General features: G+C 44.0%; 2 protein-coding genes across 24 annotated transcripts in view; one reads left to right on the top strand and one right to left on the bottom strand.

Moving 5' to 3' along the window:
• SESN1 (sestrin 1) overlaps nucleotides 1-8,119 on the top strand; it is a 78,097-nt gene extending 69,978 nt beyond the window's left edge. For all 6 annotated transcript variants that reach the window (XM_064412880.1, XM_064412883.1, XM_064412881.1 and 3 more), the window contains 7 exons: nucleotides 679-861; nucleotides 2,029-2,271; nucleotides 3,523-3,670; nucleotides 4,497-4,609; nucleotides 4,852-5,042; nucleotides 5,273-5,417; nucleotides 7,002-8,119. In XM_064412880.1, coding sequence (XP_064268950.1) covers nucleotides 679-861; nucleotides 2,029-2,271; nucleotides 3,523-3,670; nucleotides 4,497-4,609; nucleotides 4,852-5,042; nucleotides 5,273-5,417; nucleotides 7,002-7,088 — 1,110 coding nt within the window. In that variant the 3' untranslated portion in view covers nucleotides 7,089-8,119. The remainder of the gene's footprint in view (nucleotides 1-678; nucleotides 862-2,028; nucleotides 2,272-3,522; nucleotides 3,671-4,496; nucleotides 4,610-4,851; nucleotides 5,043-5,272; nucleotides 5,418-7,001) is intronic.
• Nucleotides 3,376-16,667, bottom strand: part of ARMC2 (armadillo repeat containing 2) — a 70,878-nt gene continuing 57,586 nt past the window's right edge. For 11 of the 18 annotated variants that reach the window (XM_064412875.1, XM_064412864.1, XM_064412863.1 and 8 more), the window contains 3 exons: nucleotides 15,436-15,656; nucleotides 11,299-11,471; nucleotides 3,376-3,735 (listed from right to left, as the gene is read on the bottom strand). In XM_064412875.1, the coding sequence (XP_064268945.1) occupies nucleotides 11,338-11,471; nucleotides 15,436-15,656 (355 nt within the window). In that variant the 3' untranslated portion in view covers nucleotides 3,376-3,735; nucleotides 11,299-11,337. Of the gene's footprint in view, nucleotides 3,736-9,164; nucleotides 9,777-11,298; nucleotides 11,472-15,435; nucleotides 15,657-16,667 lie in introns of those variants that run through there. The other 7 variants (XM_064412869.1, XM_064412867.1, XM_064412868.1 and 4 more) reach the window with 5 other exon arrangements.

Below are 16,667 nucleotides of genomic sequence, written 5' to 3'. Positions count from 1 at the left end.
TATCTCAGAAACTGTTTCTCAGTTTTTTATCAGTTTTTCTCTTTTTTTTATCTGTGTCCTGTCACATACACTTCTAACTCAATAGTTGGTTCCATTGTGCATTTATGAATATGTAAATTTTGAGCAAGTTTTCTGCCAAAAGTGGTTGATTTCTAATTTTTAATCTGCCAGTTAAATGGTCTTTGCTTGCTGAAGTTGAATTAAAGTTTTGGGCTGTGTCTTAATTTGATGTAGAAAGTGTTGGAGTAAACAATACTGGGCCTTTCTTTGCTGAGAAGGTGCCTGTAATCTCTTGTCATATGCAATCTAAAACCTGCTTTTGATTGTTGCTGGTAAAGATGCAGCTAGAGACAGCTTTTTCCCCTGGGGAGTAGGATGCAGTATGGATTACTTGCTTCAGGACATGCAATAAATCCATGCCTGTATTTCTCCCTGGGTATAGGCACGTTGCAGCTGTAGCCAGCATAAGGATGGTGTGTGTGAACAAGGGATATTTATGTTGCGAGAACAACAATCAAAATAAGCTGATGTGTTAATCTCAAATCTTTGTTTTCTTGAGTCTTTGATCAGTGCAAGTCTTATTCTTGGATGTTTTGAGGAAATGATGCCTTATGGTATTTGTCATAAAGTACTAACTTTCTGCAATTGTTTTCTGTATCACACTGTTTTCCTTTCTAGGCTGCAGCACGACATCAGTGCTCTTACCTTGTTAACCTCCACGTGAATGACTTCCTTCATGTTGGTGGAGATCCTAAATGGTTGAATGGTCTGGAAAATGCACCTCAAAAATTGCAAAATTTAGGAGAACTGAACAAAATGTTGGCTCACCGACCCTGGCTTATCACCAAGGAACATATTGAGGTAGGTCTTTCATGGAGTAATGCCAATGTCCACTTTTTTCAGTAAAGCAATCACAGATTCTTGGGGTTCAGAGCCAGACAGGGTGAAAGATGTTCTGTGGTAGACTCTGATTTCAGTGCTACATCACTGCATGATCTAGTACCACTTGTGCCCTGCTTTGTAAAACTAACAGGATCATAACTGCTTTTAAATGAGTAGCAAATTTAATTTACAGCACCCTGAAATTTCTGTCTTGTTGAAATTCTGTTGATGCTATGACAGTATGCTCAAGTGTGCACCTCCCTCCTCAAGCTGTGTGCTTTCAGTAGCCAGAACCCCTGGGTGTTTCTGAGATGCTGCCAGAGGTCAGGCAGAACACTGCCACCACATTTTTGTCTGGCTTGCTGCCAGTTCCAGTGCTGAGTTTCAGGTGGGATGGAGAGAGCAGGCTGGCAGCGCTGCCCAGGAGAGTGGTGGTGGTACAGCCAGCCAGGACTGCAGCACCAACAAACCACCAAGGGGCTGCTTCCTGCACCCTTTCTGCTCTCCTCTGTGCCCTAGCCAAGGAGCACGTGGGTGCTGGGACTTCCTCCGTGCCGCCTGGCCTGGTGAGAGCTGGTGGCAGGTCCAGCTGAGGCAGGACGCTGCGCCGTGGGGGAGGGCACACGCTGCCAGAAGGCCCCAACCCTCCCACACTTTCCTGCCTGAAGGGGAAGTTGGGGTTTGAAGCTTCTTGTAGAATCTAGAGCATTCCACCCACAGGGACAAGATGGAGGGAGCCTGTGCCAGGTTTTTACTTGCTGATCTGCAAGGAGTTGCCTGGGTTTTCCGATACTGTAAAGACCATTTGAACAAACATGCAACAGTTGTGGTTGCATCTTCATCAGAGGTGTGAAATTTCAGTGCAAGTCAGTAGGGCCTCGATAGAAACCACATGCTGCAAAAGAGAAACCCCAGCTTATTCAATTGCCCAGGGACAGAGAGGGGAGAGAAGTTGTGTCCTTTGTGGCATAACCACGCAGGGCTGTGTCTGGCAGGTCACTGAGCACTAATGGCAGCAGAGACTTAGGAAGCATGTTTGGATGACAGAAAAGTAATTTTACCTGACAAAGAAATATGTTGATAAACTGCACTAAGGTGGGGTCAAATTAATTACTTTAATACTTTTGTCTTGCATTATTTTTAAAGCAACTTCTGAAGACAGAAGAGAACAGCTGGTCCCTGGCAGAGCTGATCCATGCAGTCGTTCTCCTTACACACTACCACTCCCTTGCTTCCTTCACGTTTGGCTGTGGGATCAGCCCAGAGATCGACTGTGAAGGGGGTCACACCTTCAGGCCCCCCTCTGTCAGTAACTATTGCACATGTGATATAACAAATGGTTACCACGGGGTGGATGAAATCCATGCCAGCCCAGCTGGAAGTATTCCAGTAAGTGTCTGTCTGAACAATCTCTTCCAATAGTAGTAATTTCTTTGTAAACTTAATACATGGAGGGTGCCTGTCTCCTTTCATTTCTTTGAGAGTGGGATTGATGAGTCTAATCCAGATGTGAGTGTTGAAAAAATGCATTTCAGAGAAGCTGAAATGATATTGGGAAGCTGGGGAAAGCCAGCAAAGGGAGAAACAGACACAATCTCTGGTGTCTTTTTTTTCTGCCTGTCATTCATAAAGGTGAACTGAGATGAGTCCCAGCCTCAGCTAGTTCATGACACGTGTCCTGAGCAGCAGTGGCCAGGAATGTTTTTTTCATCGGTGCAGTGGAAAGTTGGCTCTTCCTTTGATTCCAGGCTCTGACTTTTTGCCGTGAGGTGTTTGTCATGCATCACACACCGGATCATTTTTAACAGATCATTCACAACTTTGTGACTCTCTTTAAAACACTCTCTCCTGCCTGCAGCAGTTATGCTGATCTGGACTTGTTTTCCCTTGGTGAAAAGAATGATGTGAACTAAGTGTTGGTTTAAGAACAGCCATGAGGGTGTTCTCACTGCAAGATCCTTGCCTGTGATGTTTTACTGCAGTGGTGTGGGTGGCATTTAAATGTTTGATGGAGCTTGCTGGCTCTCTGAAGGACCAAACTGCAAAAGGCAGGGAGGAAAGGGGCAGAACTGTATAAATTAAACACAATTTTACTCTACTTTGGTGCTGATGAATGTTTACAAGATCAATTACTGAATTCTTGTGGTGTTAAGACAACTGTTGTGAAAGACGATTATTTTGCACTAGCTTTCTTTTGAGGCTTCATTAAATCTGCATTTATACTCACCCTTCCTTTTTCCTTCAATGTTTCTTCTCTGTGAGCAGAGGAGGAGAAAAATACAGTTGGGTGGTAAATTGTGGTTACTTCCTCTATCAGAATTTCTGTTACAGCTCCTTGTTTTTCAGTTGCTGAACATTTAGACTAAGAGAAACTAATTTTAGTGTGAGAACAACTAGTTCCAAAATGCTGTGATTTTTAAATCATGCTAAAAATACCATGGGTCTAATTGAGAAAAGATGATGACTAAATGTAAACCATTGTGTCAGTACAGGTTTCTTTCAAAAACTGTGTTCCTTGGAAAATCTTTATTTAAAGATGTAAAGGACTTCAGTTGTTTTTAAACTTTCTGGCTTGGTAATTACTGCCATCATTGTCAGTTCCCGTTGCATGAAAATGAAATGTCTTTCTCTTCTTTTTAGTCTACAGAGTCTGTCTGTGAAGTTGAAGCTCTTATGGAGAAGATGAAGCAGCTGCAGGAGTGCAGAGATGAAGAGGAAGCCAGCCAAGAAGAGATGGCCACGCGTTTTGAGAGAGAGAAGAGAGAAAGCATGTTTGTGTGCTCTTCAGGTAGTGCAGCTGTAGTCTGTATATGAATTTATTAAGACTTTTCCAAATTATTTGAAGAAATACTCCTGCAAAATGGAAAGAAGTGCTATTAGATGTCACACAAACATTACAATTTCTTTGAAGGAATCAAGAATAGGGATGCCTTGTTTTCTTCCAGGAACACTTAAAAGCAAAGTAGTGCCAAGATTTGTGGCTGCTCACAGACACACCATAACACTCACCAAAATTGTGTTTAATGGAAATCTCCAGAAGAAATGGAATCTCTCTCTTGAGAGCTTTAGAAGTTTCACAGGAGATTTAAGCATCTTGTAAGATGCTCTAAAAACAAGACACTTGACATGCTTTGTTATTTAAGTGCACGAAACATTACTTTTCAGATGACTGAGAGACAATACTTAATCTATTACAATTTTAGGGTTGTAATGGGCTCTTCAGTACAATTTCCTCTAAGACACACTTGGCATGGGAGTCTCAGAAGTCTCTCATTTAATAAGCTCTCTGTTCCAAACCAGGTTTTGCCCCTGACATTCTTCCAAACCTCTTGAGTTAGGGGGAATACATCCCCTAGATTCAGGGGATAGGGTGAAGACTGCAGTACAACAGAAGGGAGAAAAAAATGTTTGTCTGTAAGAAAAAACCTGAGTGTTTTTCATGGAGTTGCCTCTGAACACCATAGCTGCAGTCACAGAACTATACCAGAAAATCTTAATACAGTGAAAATGTGTTTGATTAAAAAGCAGAGAGACCCATTCTTCTTCAGGAGTTCTGCTCCTACACTTCCAGTTTGTTTTTTCCAAATTGTGTAACATTCTGTTTGACATTACAGAAGATGAAGAATCTGCAGCAACAAGAGATGTGTCTCGGCACTTTGAGGATACCAGCTATGGGTACAAAGACTTCTCCAGACACGGAATGCACGTGCCCACCTTTCGTGTTCAGGTAAAAGGCTGGGGGCTGCCATCAGGAGGCTCAGGGAACAATCTGCTCATTGTGCCCCCTACCAAACCTGGAAATGGCTGTGTTCTCACTGCCCCGTGGGTGAGGCTTTAATGAAGCCAGCAAATGAACAACCCCCACCCCCAGTGGATTATCTGCCCTGGGATCTTTAACTATACTAAAGCTCTGGGTCTTCACAAGTTTATTTCTGATATGCTTCATTCTGCATTTTTACTTATTCTAAGGATTATTCCTGGGAAGACCATGGCTATTCCTTGGTTAATCGTCTTTATCCAGATGTGGGACAACTACTTGATGAGAAGTTCCATATTGCTTATAATCTGACTTACAACACAATGGCCATGCACAAAGATGTGGATACCTCAATGCTAAGACGAGCTATTTGGAACTATATTCATTGTATGTTTGGAATAAGGTCAGTTTTACTGTTTTGTTCTAAACACATTGGCTTTTCTTTCTCGGGTTGAACCAGAGCTATTTATTAAGCAAGCATGCATGTATTTTTAAACATAGTTCTGTTTATGGGGGAGGGCTACTAGTGCTACACTTACCCAGTAATTTGTTTTTCCATAGGAACTTAGAAACAATGCAAGTGAAATAACTGCTGCTTGAAAATGAAAGTGTTTTTCTTTCAATTCCAAACAGATACGATGATTATGACTATGGTGAAATTAATCAGTTGTTGGACCGCAGCTTTAAAGTTTATATCAAGACTGTGGTTTGCACTCCTGAAAAGACCACAAAAAGAATGTATGATAGCTTCTGGAGACAGTTTGAACACTCTGAGAAGGTACAGTTGGTGTGCATGCTGAGGGACAGCCAGGGGCCCCAGACCAGTGTCTCCCTGACAGCCACAGCCACACAGCTGAAGCTTTACCTGGTGCTCCTGGGGTCCTGCTCACAGTCCAGTCACTGGGAAGTGTCATGTTCCTGGGCTGAAATAATCTCCCCTTTCCTCCTGCCTTTGTGCTGGCTAACAGCTGACATGGACTGGGCAAGCTCTGAGCAGTACAGGGGGTTAGACACGAGAATGGCACAGCTTGATCTCAGCTGCAGTCAGTACTGCCTGCATCCCAGAGAGGCAGGAAAGTGGTGCACGATCCATCCAACCCTTGGCAGCAGACCTGGAACTGCTCTCTGGCTGGGCCAGGGTCTTTCCAGTCCCCTGGTCCTTCTGGTATGGATAGCCCTTAAAACAGGTTTTTTATCAAAGCCTAAAAGCTCTGCTGCTGAGTTACAGCCTGAATTACATCTCCCAGTCACATTTCATGCTGTTAACTCCCAGATATTGAATCCATTAAGTTTGTCCTTCAGTTTTTGTTTGGAAAGGTATTTCTTGGCCTCACTTAAAGTCAATGTAAAACATAAAGATGCAGAAATCATTTTTGCTCATATGATTAGAGGCTTGATAAACCCCTTAAGGCAGGGTCCTGTAACTACAATGATTTAAGATTGTTCAAGTAAAACACTGCCTATGTTTTGGTTAGACTAACTGTGATAGATGAGCTTTCCAAGCACACAATTCCTTCTTTCAAGCCCAAAACTTTGCATCTCCACAGCCATCAAAAGCCAAGGCTCATTCACATATGTGTCACTGAATGCAATAGCCATACATCCTCACAGAGATCATGCAAATGAAACCACACACAACCTTTACATGCCAGAGCAAACTCACAGCAACCTGCTGTCAGTGAGAAAATACTTTCACACCCTTCCCCCCACAAGTTTCTGATTTCATCCTCAAAGAAATGCAGTAAAGGCATTGAGGAGATGATGTGAGGAACTAAAATTCTTAGCTCCGATAGCTACTAACACCTGTATCACCTAATAGAGATAGAGGGTTTATGACACTTGAGAGTTTTTCTGGTGCTTCACCTTGGCCAACCACTCTGTGTCATTCAGGTGGAAGCTGCCTGTGTGTTTCTCTCTGAGTCCCCAGGGACAAATATCCTTATCACCTCTGCCTTTGCTAGCACCCCACTCTGCTCCACAGGACCTGTAATCATTAGCCTTGCTGAAACTGAACCAGCTGTGCATATTGTGCTGCTGAAGAAGGGCTTGTGTGCTTGAAAGCTTGTCTGTTTTTTCCAGCTAAACCAGCTGGTCTGCTAAAGGATGATTTCTCTTCCTGTGGCCCTGGCCCTATGTAAGCGTGCCCGTGAGCCAGTGCCACGCTGTGCCACGCTGTGCCACAGGGTGTGGCCCTGGTTCCTCTGCCCCTCAGTGAGCTCCACAGCAGGTGTGGCTGGTGACACAGGCAGTGCTCCCCTGCTGCTGCTGCACCAGCACACAGCCACAGCCCCCAGGCTTCCTCTGGCTGCAGCGCGTGGTGGTGAGCACGGTGCTAAAGGGGAACTTCTTCTCTCTCCTGCAGGTCCATGTCAATTTGCTTCTGGTAGAAGCTCGGATGCAAGCCGAACTACTTTATGCTCTGAGAGCTATTACTCGCTATATGACCTGATGTCTCTGGCTGCCTGTCGACGTTGGAATGTTCTGCAGCTGCAGTATGGCAGAGGAAGATATGAAGCCTCAGGACCAACAGTAGCTATAAGTTAAGATGCCCATTGTGCCATAACTCCTTTAGTTTCAGCTATTTCCATGTTTGGAATATCATTGCTGCCGCTGGGCAGCGAACGCTTGGCAGTTGACAGACAGGGTTGTGCAGAAGTGCTGCCTGCTCATGGTATTTTGGCTTTAGACAGCCCGGGACATTCTCTGAACTTGTGGCAATATAGCAAACCATAGATACGTAGATCTTGTGTTAAGGCAAATACTGCGGGAGTCGGAGTGCGAAAAGAACTGGGACTTGATGACATTTGCTTTCCCTACGAGAATAATTCTAGAAAATCTTGATGCTGCTATTTGTGCAGGTGGAGTGAACAGACCCAGGCTGTTCCAGTTGAGCTAGAAGTGAAAGTGAGCACTGCTATTGTCTGAGCCTTTATTGTGTGTGGTTTCAAAAAAGCCTTGTTATTTAGATTCCCTGTTTAATCAGAACTAAACCTCTCCTGTCCACACTGATAATTTGAAAGATAGCAGTCAATTTTCTCAACTAGTTTAGCCTTAAAAACAGGATGTTTGTTCAGCATTATTTCGTGAGCTCCAAAGTGCAATGGTCTTCCTATGGAAAGAAGGGGACTGGAGTCCTCAGAGGTTCTTAGAGATCTACCTAGACAAAGTGTTGAGTACCTTCTTGTCCTCCTTTTCATGGATGAACCAAGAAGGAGCTAGGAAAAGGTGTGGGAATGTTGTTCTAGACTGCCAAACAGTCCTACTGTATTACATGCCCAACGCTGGTCTTAATGATTTTTGCAGTTGCTTAAATAACTAGGCTAAAAAACATCTATTTTTAGTAAATCAAAACGTGATTAAAATGCTGACGTTTAATATACAGTGGTTTTGGAGAACACATGAATACTTTTGTATGAGTGTGAATTGCTTTTTAAATTTGTCAGTATTACTGGTATTTTTGAAATAAAGGTAACAACTTTTTCTCTTGGTGTTTCTGTGTGGTTTAACTTTAAGCTTCTGTTCTTACTGGTTGTAAGACATTTTAAATGTTTGAAACAGTAACGGAGCAAACAGTTAAAATCATGAGCCATGAATTTTTTAACTGAGTCTAAAACGGTGGGAGGAAAACTTTAAAACAGAGCTAGAGCTTCACTAACTGTAGCGGGAAGACTATCTGTACTGCTGATATTTTCACCCATTTGGACAAAGCTCTCAGACACAAAGTGTGATTCTTGGGGTGTCTGGTGCAGGGCCAGGAGTGGGACTCAACTATGCTGATGGGTCCTTTCCATCTCAGCTGATTCTATGATTTTCTGTGATTTTGTGAAATGGATTTTCCCAAGCCCATAAACAGTTTAATTTCTGTCCTCTGGCCTGAGTCTCAGCTCAGACTGGTTTCTTTTTCTACAGAACCTTCTGAGAACAATTTTAAGTTTACAGTCCAAGAAGCTAAAATATCTAAAAAGATCTAGGGGAGAAAGATTAATAAACTGTCAAAAATTGTGACTAACAGGAAGCATCTGGTGCTTCCTCTTAACTGAAAATACAGGATTTTTAATGTTCCAAAAACAGAGCAAAACTTTCCTGTCTTAAGGGCACTGTACAGCTGAGCTGTGCCTTTCCAGTCTGTGAACAGTTTCTGCAGCACTTGAGTCTCAGGTGCTTTCTGAGGTCAAAGGTAGGCATGAATTTTTCCAAGAAACCTAAACTGGCCATTTCCATCCTATGCTCTCCAGCCACATCCAAGTGCCCTCTCACATTTCAAGCAGTAAACAGTGCAGTGGATCTGTGTGTGAGTGGCTTCATCTGGTCACAGCTGCCATCAGAGCAGAAGCCACAACCTGCAGGCAATCCCAACTCCCTGCCCTGTACTCCCGGGCAGCTCCGGCAGAGCCCCAGCCCTGGCTGTGAAGTGCAGCAGCCTCCCCAAGGGAGAACAGGAATGGGCTCCTGGACACCAGAGAGCTGCTGCACTGAGGTCTGTGGCAGAGATACCCAAATGGTGAACGATGCCATAAGAACACACCTGAAATCCAGCATGCTGGGGCTGCTTCTTGCTGCTCACAGGTTTTTCTTCAGAGAAAGAGAGAGGCTGTACAGCTCAGCCGGAGAGGTGCTCAAGAGCCCTGTGCCACCCTCTCTTCTCCATCCAGCTCCTCTGAACGTGCCTCTTCCTGTACAAAGGCCAGAGCTCACACGTGGTGGTGGCTGCCCCAGGATGCCCAGCTCTGCCCAGCTGCAGACACAGTGCTTCAGGCTCTTGGTTACAGTTTGATCAGGAATAACTGACATAATCAGTGTTGTATTTGAACAAATCTTAATTGCCCAAGCACCACCTTGACTTGAGCCAGCCATCAGTATCAGCTGCCTTCTGACAGAGATTCAGCCCTTGTCAATTCTGGTTAGTCCTGCTAACAGGGCTTCGCCACAGGGGCCTTTTCCAGTGCCCCCACCCTGCCCTGCACAGCTGGGTGTTTGCCTGCCTTGCAGTGACACAAATGCCAGGAACAAATGCCTCCAGCTTCTTCCCCACAGGGACTACTTACCCATCATCCTTTCTTTAATACTCTCTCAAAGCAAATCCATTATTTTCTCCCAGAAACAAATAGGACATTGAAGCCATTTATCTTCCTTTCAGCTAAAATTAAAATGGCAAAAGAAGGGATGATAATTGAGATATTTTTGAGCAAAGCTGTTGTTGGAGCCAAACCACACTGAATGCCGAGCACTTCTCTCCTGTGGATCAGCCTCTGTGACAGAGGCTGTCCCCACACAAGCTCCCAAAGCAGGGCTGAGCCTTGCTGGGCACAAATAACACCTGAGCTGCTGAGACACAAAGAATGGAGCAAATTTTGTCACTTTTCACTGAAGTTTCCTTCTCACCACTCCCAAAACCTGGACCTCGACATCTCCCTTTCCCTGCTCCATGAAAGCAGGGATGTAAACTAGGAAAGAAGTCTCGCTGCCCTTCTACCATGGCTCTACTTCCCAGCCTCTGTCTACTCACCTGGAGGCAGAGGCCTGGGCACTACCTAAGGCAGAGAGAGCAGTGCCACTGAGGGAGCTATGAATTGCTGCCTCCCAACAAATTCCTCCAGCCTCTCCCCGGAGAGGAGCTGGAGCCGCTCCTGTGGCACACGGCCCAGCACGATGCTGCTGCCCCGGGGTGGCAGGAGCCCGGCAGCCCCTGCAGAGCCCCCCCCGTTTATTCTCAGTAATCTGAGCTCAGGAAAGAGAGAAATGGGTCAGGTCTGTAAAGCTCACTGTGGCCAACTGGGCTGGTAACACTCGAGGCTGGTGATGCGCCTGCTGCGCTAATCCATGGGCTGCAAGCGGGGACTTCTGCACGCTGGAAGGATGAAAACTGAGCAACAAACAAGGCAGCAACAGTCGGGGGAACAGGGAGAAAGAGGCCCCACAAATGGAGACACAGGTTCAGGGGAGACAGCTGGCTCAGAAATCTGAGAGTAGAGGCACACAGGTGGCTCCCAGGAGTGTGGGACCAACTGAAAAAAGGTAAAATCTTCTCTGACATCAGGGATATGGGTGTTTTGCCTAAAGATGGGAAGTCCCAATTCAAGAAAGACCAGCACAGCTGGACCTACATCCCACAAGCATCAAGGCAGCAGCTGGGTTAGCTAGGATACCACAGACCCCAGTCCCCAGTGTCAGAAGGAAAAGGGTGTGACATTCACTGACCACCAACAGCATTTGATCTGAAGAGTGAAGCTCATGAAGGAACACAGGACAATGCCTCAACAGCACCGGGTAACTGTCACAGGAGTTCCTTAAGGTAAAAGTGTGTCAAAGGATGTGGCTCCTGTCACACAACATTCATTTGCACAGCATTTTTGGTACCACAGAGGTCCAAGTACTCACTCATAACTTACCTTTTAAAAATTAGAAATTCAGCAAATATTTTTGTTTCATTTTTCCAGTCAAGAAACAATGCAATTACTAGATAAGTCACACTGAGCAGCTGCTTCATCAGCTCAGGTGTATTGTAAAAAGTAATTACACATGCAAAGATTTCATACAAGCTCTTCAGAAGATAGCATACAGTACATAAATGCCAGGCTTTTCTTTTTTTTTAAATAGTCATGCTCTCCACCAAGCTTACCACTGGCAATGTACAGGTATATTAGAAATATGCAATTTACCTGATAAAAACACTCCGACTGATTAAAATGGAGTGAGACTCAGCTGGAAGAGTGATGGCTTTGAATTCTGTCAAGAAGTTTTTCTGCCACGGGTTTGAACTCTCTTTCCCAATATACTCTTTGGCAGTCCTTTATATCTCTGTCAAGGCTGCCCTCCAACTCTACCTCTTCATCTGTAATCAAGGAAATACTGTCATCAGTTCCAAATAAAAAATATACTCAACTACATATTTTGTGACACATACAGCTTACCAGCTGTGTATGCTGATGGCTTAAAAACAACTGCACTTGAGATAAGTTAAGCATCACTGTCTGAGGGTCTTAGATTAATTGAAAATAAAGGATGGCAAGGTCAGTAGAACAGTGAAAATGGTACTGCAAGTTCTTCCATTCTCACACCTCATAGGTGTCTCTGAGAGAATGACTGTCAGTCTGGAAAGTACCCAGGGTTTAATATTGCCCACAGCAATTTTGCTGAATGGATTTCAAGCAATCTATTCATCTCACTGCAACTATGTTTTTCCTGTCCCAAATTGCTCTGCTAATCTGGAGACTTTCAAACTCTATCTACTCTCACACTGAAGGAACTTGAACCACACTGGTTACTGTATTTACTGATGCTCTCCCTTTCTCACAAATTTCAAAAATAGAATAACAGGACAGTCTTTATTAAAGACCATGTTAGGAATAAAAGGAAGTCATCAATCATTTTTCTCCCTCCATTTTGCTTAGCACTGGATGTGGCAAAGAGACAAACTCTTAGAGAAAATGCAAATCAGTCTGCATCCAGAAGCATTCTCCCGAATCAGGAATCCACGAACACAACTGCTACTGCTGAATGATTTCACACAGTTTAACAGAGATATTTTACAGGCTTTAGGCCATAAACAAACCTAAAATGAAGCTTGAATCCTGCTCCAAATGGGCAATACTTAACCCTTGGCCTACACTACGAAAAAGCACCAGATTCACAATGTGTTAAATAAATAACTGTAAGGGAGCTTATTGCACAGTCGCAGCAGGTAAAGGCAACTTGGGGCTGAGGAGGAATTTAAGTCACCCACACTTTGAATCAAACTTTATGCAGAAAAGATGCTCCAACAGCAGTTACTCCCATCCAAAAGCATGCCAAGGTGCCTGTGCAGATCAGATGGCCTGAGCTGAGACAGGTATGAAGGAGGAAATGACATTCCTGTGTGTGAGATGGGCTCCAGCTCACACAAAGTTACCAGCAACTGCAAACAGTACTTGGCTCCTGTGCCACTACACTGCAACTACCAAAATTAAAGAGGCTGATTGTGAGAAAGATTCCAAAATGGGTTCTGTGTAAGGAGATGACATTTAGAGTCTTTCTGTAACAAATAAAGAGGATAAGAACATCCATTCTTTCAAGAAGGAGGTCATATCTCTACAGGAAGAAAATTTGTAATCAGAGATAAAATCCAGCCTCTGACATCAAATCCATATTTGATGATGTCATAGGATAATTTAGGTTGGAAAAAACTTCTGGAGCAGAGTTACCATGAGTTACCAGAGTTTGCTGTAGTCTGTGTACTGTTGTGTACTTGAACACCTTTTAGGACAGCAGCCTGTTCCAATGTTTAACTTCTGCTACAATGGAAATCTCTTTTCCTAATGTTTAATTGGAATTTTGTCTTATTGCAGCCTGTGCCCATTAGCTCTTGTCCTGTCAATGGCACAGTAACCCAACATACCTAAAATCAATCTCAGCAGCAGAGAAGCCAGAGACCCTGAAGTGGAAAATAAGGGATTATGGGATTTGTTTTCAAGGAGAATTGCTTTGCCTGCTCCTGCTTTTTTCTACCCAAATTAACTCTGTTCAAACACAGAGCGAGAGCCATTTCTCCCTTTTATTAGACAGCTGTTCTCCCCAGAAGTCGACTGAATATTTATGGAATCACTGAGGTCGAGAATTCCAGCCTACAAGAACAAGGGTCAGAAGCAGTTCAAAGCTGAAGTGTTGAAGTGAAACAGTAAATTTCCCAAAGCAAAACGTGAGTAAGGCTGCGGATCAGCGAGGATCAGTGTTCCGCATGCAAGCTGTGCATCCTCAGATAATTTAATTTTCCCACGGCTCTCCTCAAAAACCAGCAATATTGGGTCCTGGCCAAAGAACATATGTGCTGGCTGCAAGCCCAGGAACAAGACAAACACAGCGGGCCTGCATAGTGTGGGGGAAACTGGAGACTGGAGTGCAGATTCCTGCAGTCTGCAAGGGCTGCCCATCCTTGAAGCACCGCAAGACAGGGGCTGGCAGCCCTGGAAGCTCTGTCATGTCATCTAAGAGTTCACATGGACTGAGATTCCCAAATAACCTCCTGGAATTGACAGTGGAGGTAAAAGTCTGCACAAGAAAAACTCTGGAGAGAGAGGGAGAAACTTTCTTTTCAGTGAATGGCCAAACAGAAGACTGTTCTCAAGACAGAAGCTCATCTCCACCACTGCTCGTGAGGGCCTGGGCCAAGGCATGCCAGGGCCTGGGAACAGCAGCCTCCAGAAGCTCTGAGCCAGCAGAGTGACATGAAAGTCAAGCAGCTGAAAGAAGGGGAATGAAAAGTGCCATTGGAAAGCAGGGCCACTGCATCCCAGGCTGCTGGGATCAGGCAGCGGAAAAGAAAAACAAATTGTGCCCTTTGTCCAGCCTTTCTCTTGGGCACAACATCTTTCCAGGCCACTTCCATTCCCTTTTGCTTCCTTGTATCTTTTATCATCCTGTGCCAGATGGGGGAGGGAAAAATAAAGGGGAGGAGGCCAAGCACAGCAGGTGAAGCGAGGTGTCTGCTGTGCCATGCTCCACTTTTTCCGCTTCCTGAGGGAGTGCTGACGCTCGAGTACAGCTCACTGGCTGTCAGCAGTTGCCTCCTGCTTCCTGAATGATAGAATCAGAGCAATGCCGGTTCAAGGCTGTTGCTGGACACAATGGGAGGAGGAAGATGTAGACAATATTAACCAGCTGCTATTACTAAGATTTGTTGGCTCTCTGCACACAGAGGAACCAGATCCAATGAATAAGATGTGCTTTTTCTACGGCTCCTCTTCTTACTACAGTGTGAAGAATGACTGGCCTTCTGATTTAATTCTAACCTCTTCCTAATTAATTACCTTCACAGCTGCATCACAATCCCAACTGTAACTGCAATTGCAATTGTACCAAACTTCCAGTTGACAAAAGTTATTCAATGAGAGTTACAGTTGCTATCCAGCCTGGAGTCTGCAGTCAAATCAACTGCTTCAATAAGCAGTGTTAAATGCAGAGGAAAACATAAGCATGTATTTTCTAAAACAAAGATATATACCTCTCGCTGTGTGCCAGAAAATTCCAGCATGATTGTGGCTGTAAAGTTTGCAGATCTCTTACAGAATGTTAAAAAGTGCAGTAATAACCTTGAAACACTGCTATTTTTGGATAAATAAATGGAATTACTGCACACATTAAGATAAAGTCCATCCTAGCAAGGAATGTAATACAAGGAACTATTACAGCAGTGAATAGCAGTAATTCTGCTGTAACTGGAAAAAAATCCTCACAAATCCACCCACTTTTCTGATTGTCTACAACAAAAGAGACCATGAGATCTCACATTCTGTCTGGGTCTGACAATAAGTATACATCTTTAATCAATTTCCAATTAAAAACCATATCAAATATAATTAAATTTCCTTCAATTTGATTTGTATTTTAAAGATTTTTTAAAATATAATTGCAAGTGACTTACCCAAAATAAAATCATAAGCAAAGCAGTGCACAAAAACTAAAGGAGAAAAATTACATATACCAACTACAGGACTACTACACAGCCACTGAACTTTGTAAAATTTGAGGCAAAAGTAAATGCCTGGATGAAAAGATCCCACTGGGTAAGCAAGTCAAGGTCCTTACATTAACCTTTCAGCCTTGTGAAGCAATGAGCACACCCTTCCTGGCTCTAGGGAGCAGATGAGAAATTGTGAGGATGTTGTCCTTGCCCACAAGGAGACCATGGAGAGACAAGAAAGGTGGCCAGGCAGCAAAGTCACCCTGCTGCACCCCAGAAATGCCACGATCCCCAGGGGCCCAGTGTGTCCACACCAGTCGGCCACTGAAAGCTGCAGGACAGACTTCCCACCCACACTGACCCTGCTTTGATTTTGCTCCTTGTGTCTCTTTCCTTGAGGCAAAGAGGCCAGGGCTAGGAGTCTCACCCAGAAGTGCAGTGAGCAGCGCCAGCAGCGCGCTGGTGTTGCCCCCGAAGCAGGAGGAGCTCGCCGTGTTCTCGCTGTAGTTCCACAGGGTCTTGCAGATCAAACACGAGAGCTGCCAGTCTGCCGGCCCAAAGTCTTGTAAGCAGTCAACCAACCTGTCAGTACCAAACAAAACCAGTGGTTTGTTCCATGGAATTTACTCCTGAGCACTTCAAAATCTGGCAGTCTAGAAATGTAAGCAAGTTCCATGGAAGTTTGCAGGACAATTCTACATTAATAAACTTCAGATGCTATTTTCTTCCTCAGTAATTTCCCCCTTTTCATTAAGTGTAGTTCCCCAAGGATGTGGACATACCTTTTGTCTACACATGTGTGTGCCTGCCTGCAGCTGCCCATCCTCTGTAACTTCCTAACCCAACTGACCCAATTTCACTCATATACTTGGCAAATGTAACCATGTCAAGGACACTAAAATTCCATCAAATTTCATTACAACATGTGACTGTCCCAAATCTGTGACTACCACTAAAGCAGAGATTGCAAACCAAGCCAAACTGTATCAGGCACCAATGATTCATCTGGAAAAGGTGGTGGGAATGCAGAAAAAGCTTCAGTCAGAATATCCATCTTACTACACATCAGATCATCTCACCAAAAAAAAAAAAAAACAACAAAAAACCACAACCAAATCCAAAGGAACTTGCTACTTCCATGATCAAAGAATTACCTTTCAGATTCAGTGAAGTCTCACAATTTTGGTGATCTCACCCATTCTTGCATTTCCTCTGCCTGTACTCCCTTGGGACTCCTCTCAGAAATGTCTGTTTTACTAAGGTGTCCCTGGTGACCTCTCTAACAGAAATCCTTCATTGCTGCTCTCTTCTTCAGCCTTAGGAACCCTTCCTTCCCTCACTTCTCCACTTCACAGAGATTTATAATCTGTTGATTAGTAAAGGATAACTACTATATTCAGGTATGGCTGAAAATATCAGTCATTGAAGACCACCCAAAAAGAGGTTTACTTTTTTCCTCCTCTCTGAAGGCAGTCATTGTGGAACAACAGGAGTCATCGAATGAAAAGCCAAAAGAACTTGCCCTAATTCTTTTAAAATGTAACTCTCTGAAAAGACTAATTCCCTGTTTTCTTTGGGCCACTATATATTAGT

This window comes from Passer domesticus, chromosome 3 (genome assembly GCF_036417665.1).
Source record: "Passer domesticus isolate bPasDom1 chromosome 3, bPasDom1.hap1, whole genome shotgun sequence".
Classification (NCBI taxonomy): Eukaryota; Metazoa; Chordata; class Aves; order Passeriformes; family Passeridae; genus Passer; species Passer domesticus.
Note: the sequence above shows the minus strand (reverse complement) of the source record. Positions and strands in the feature narration are given on the sequence as shown.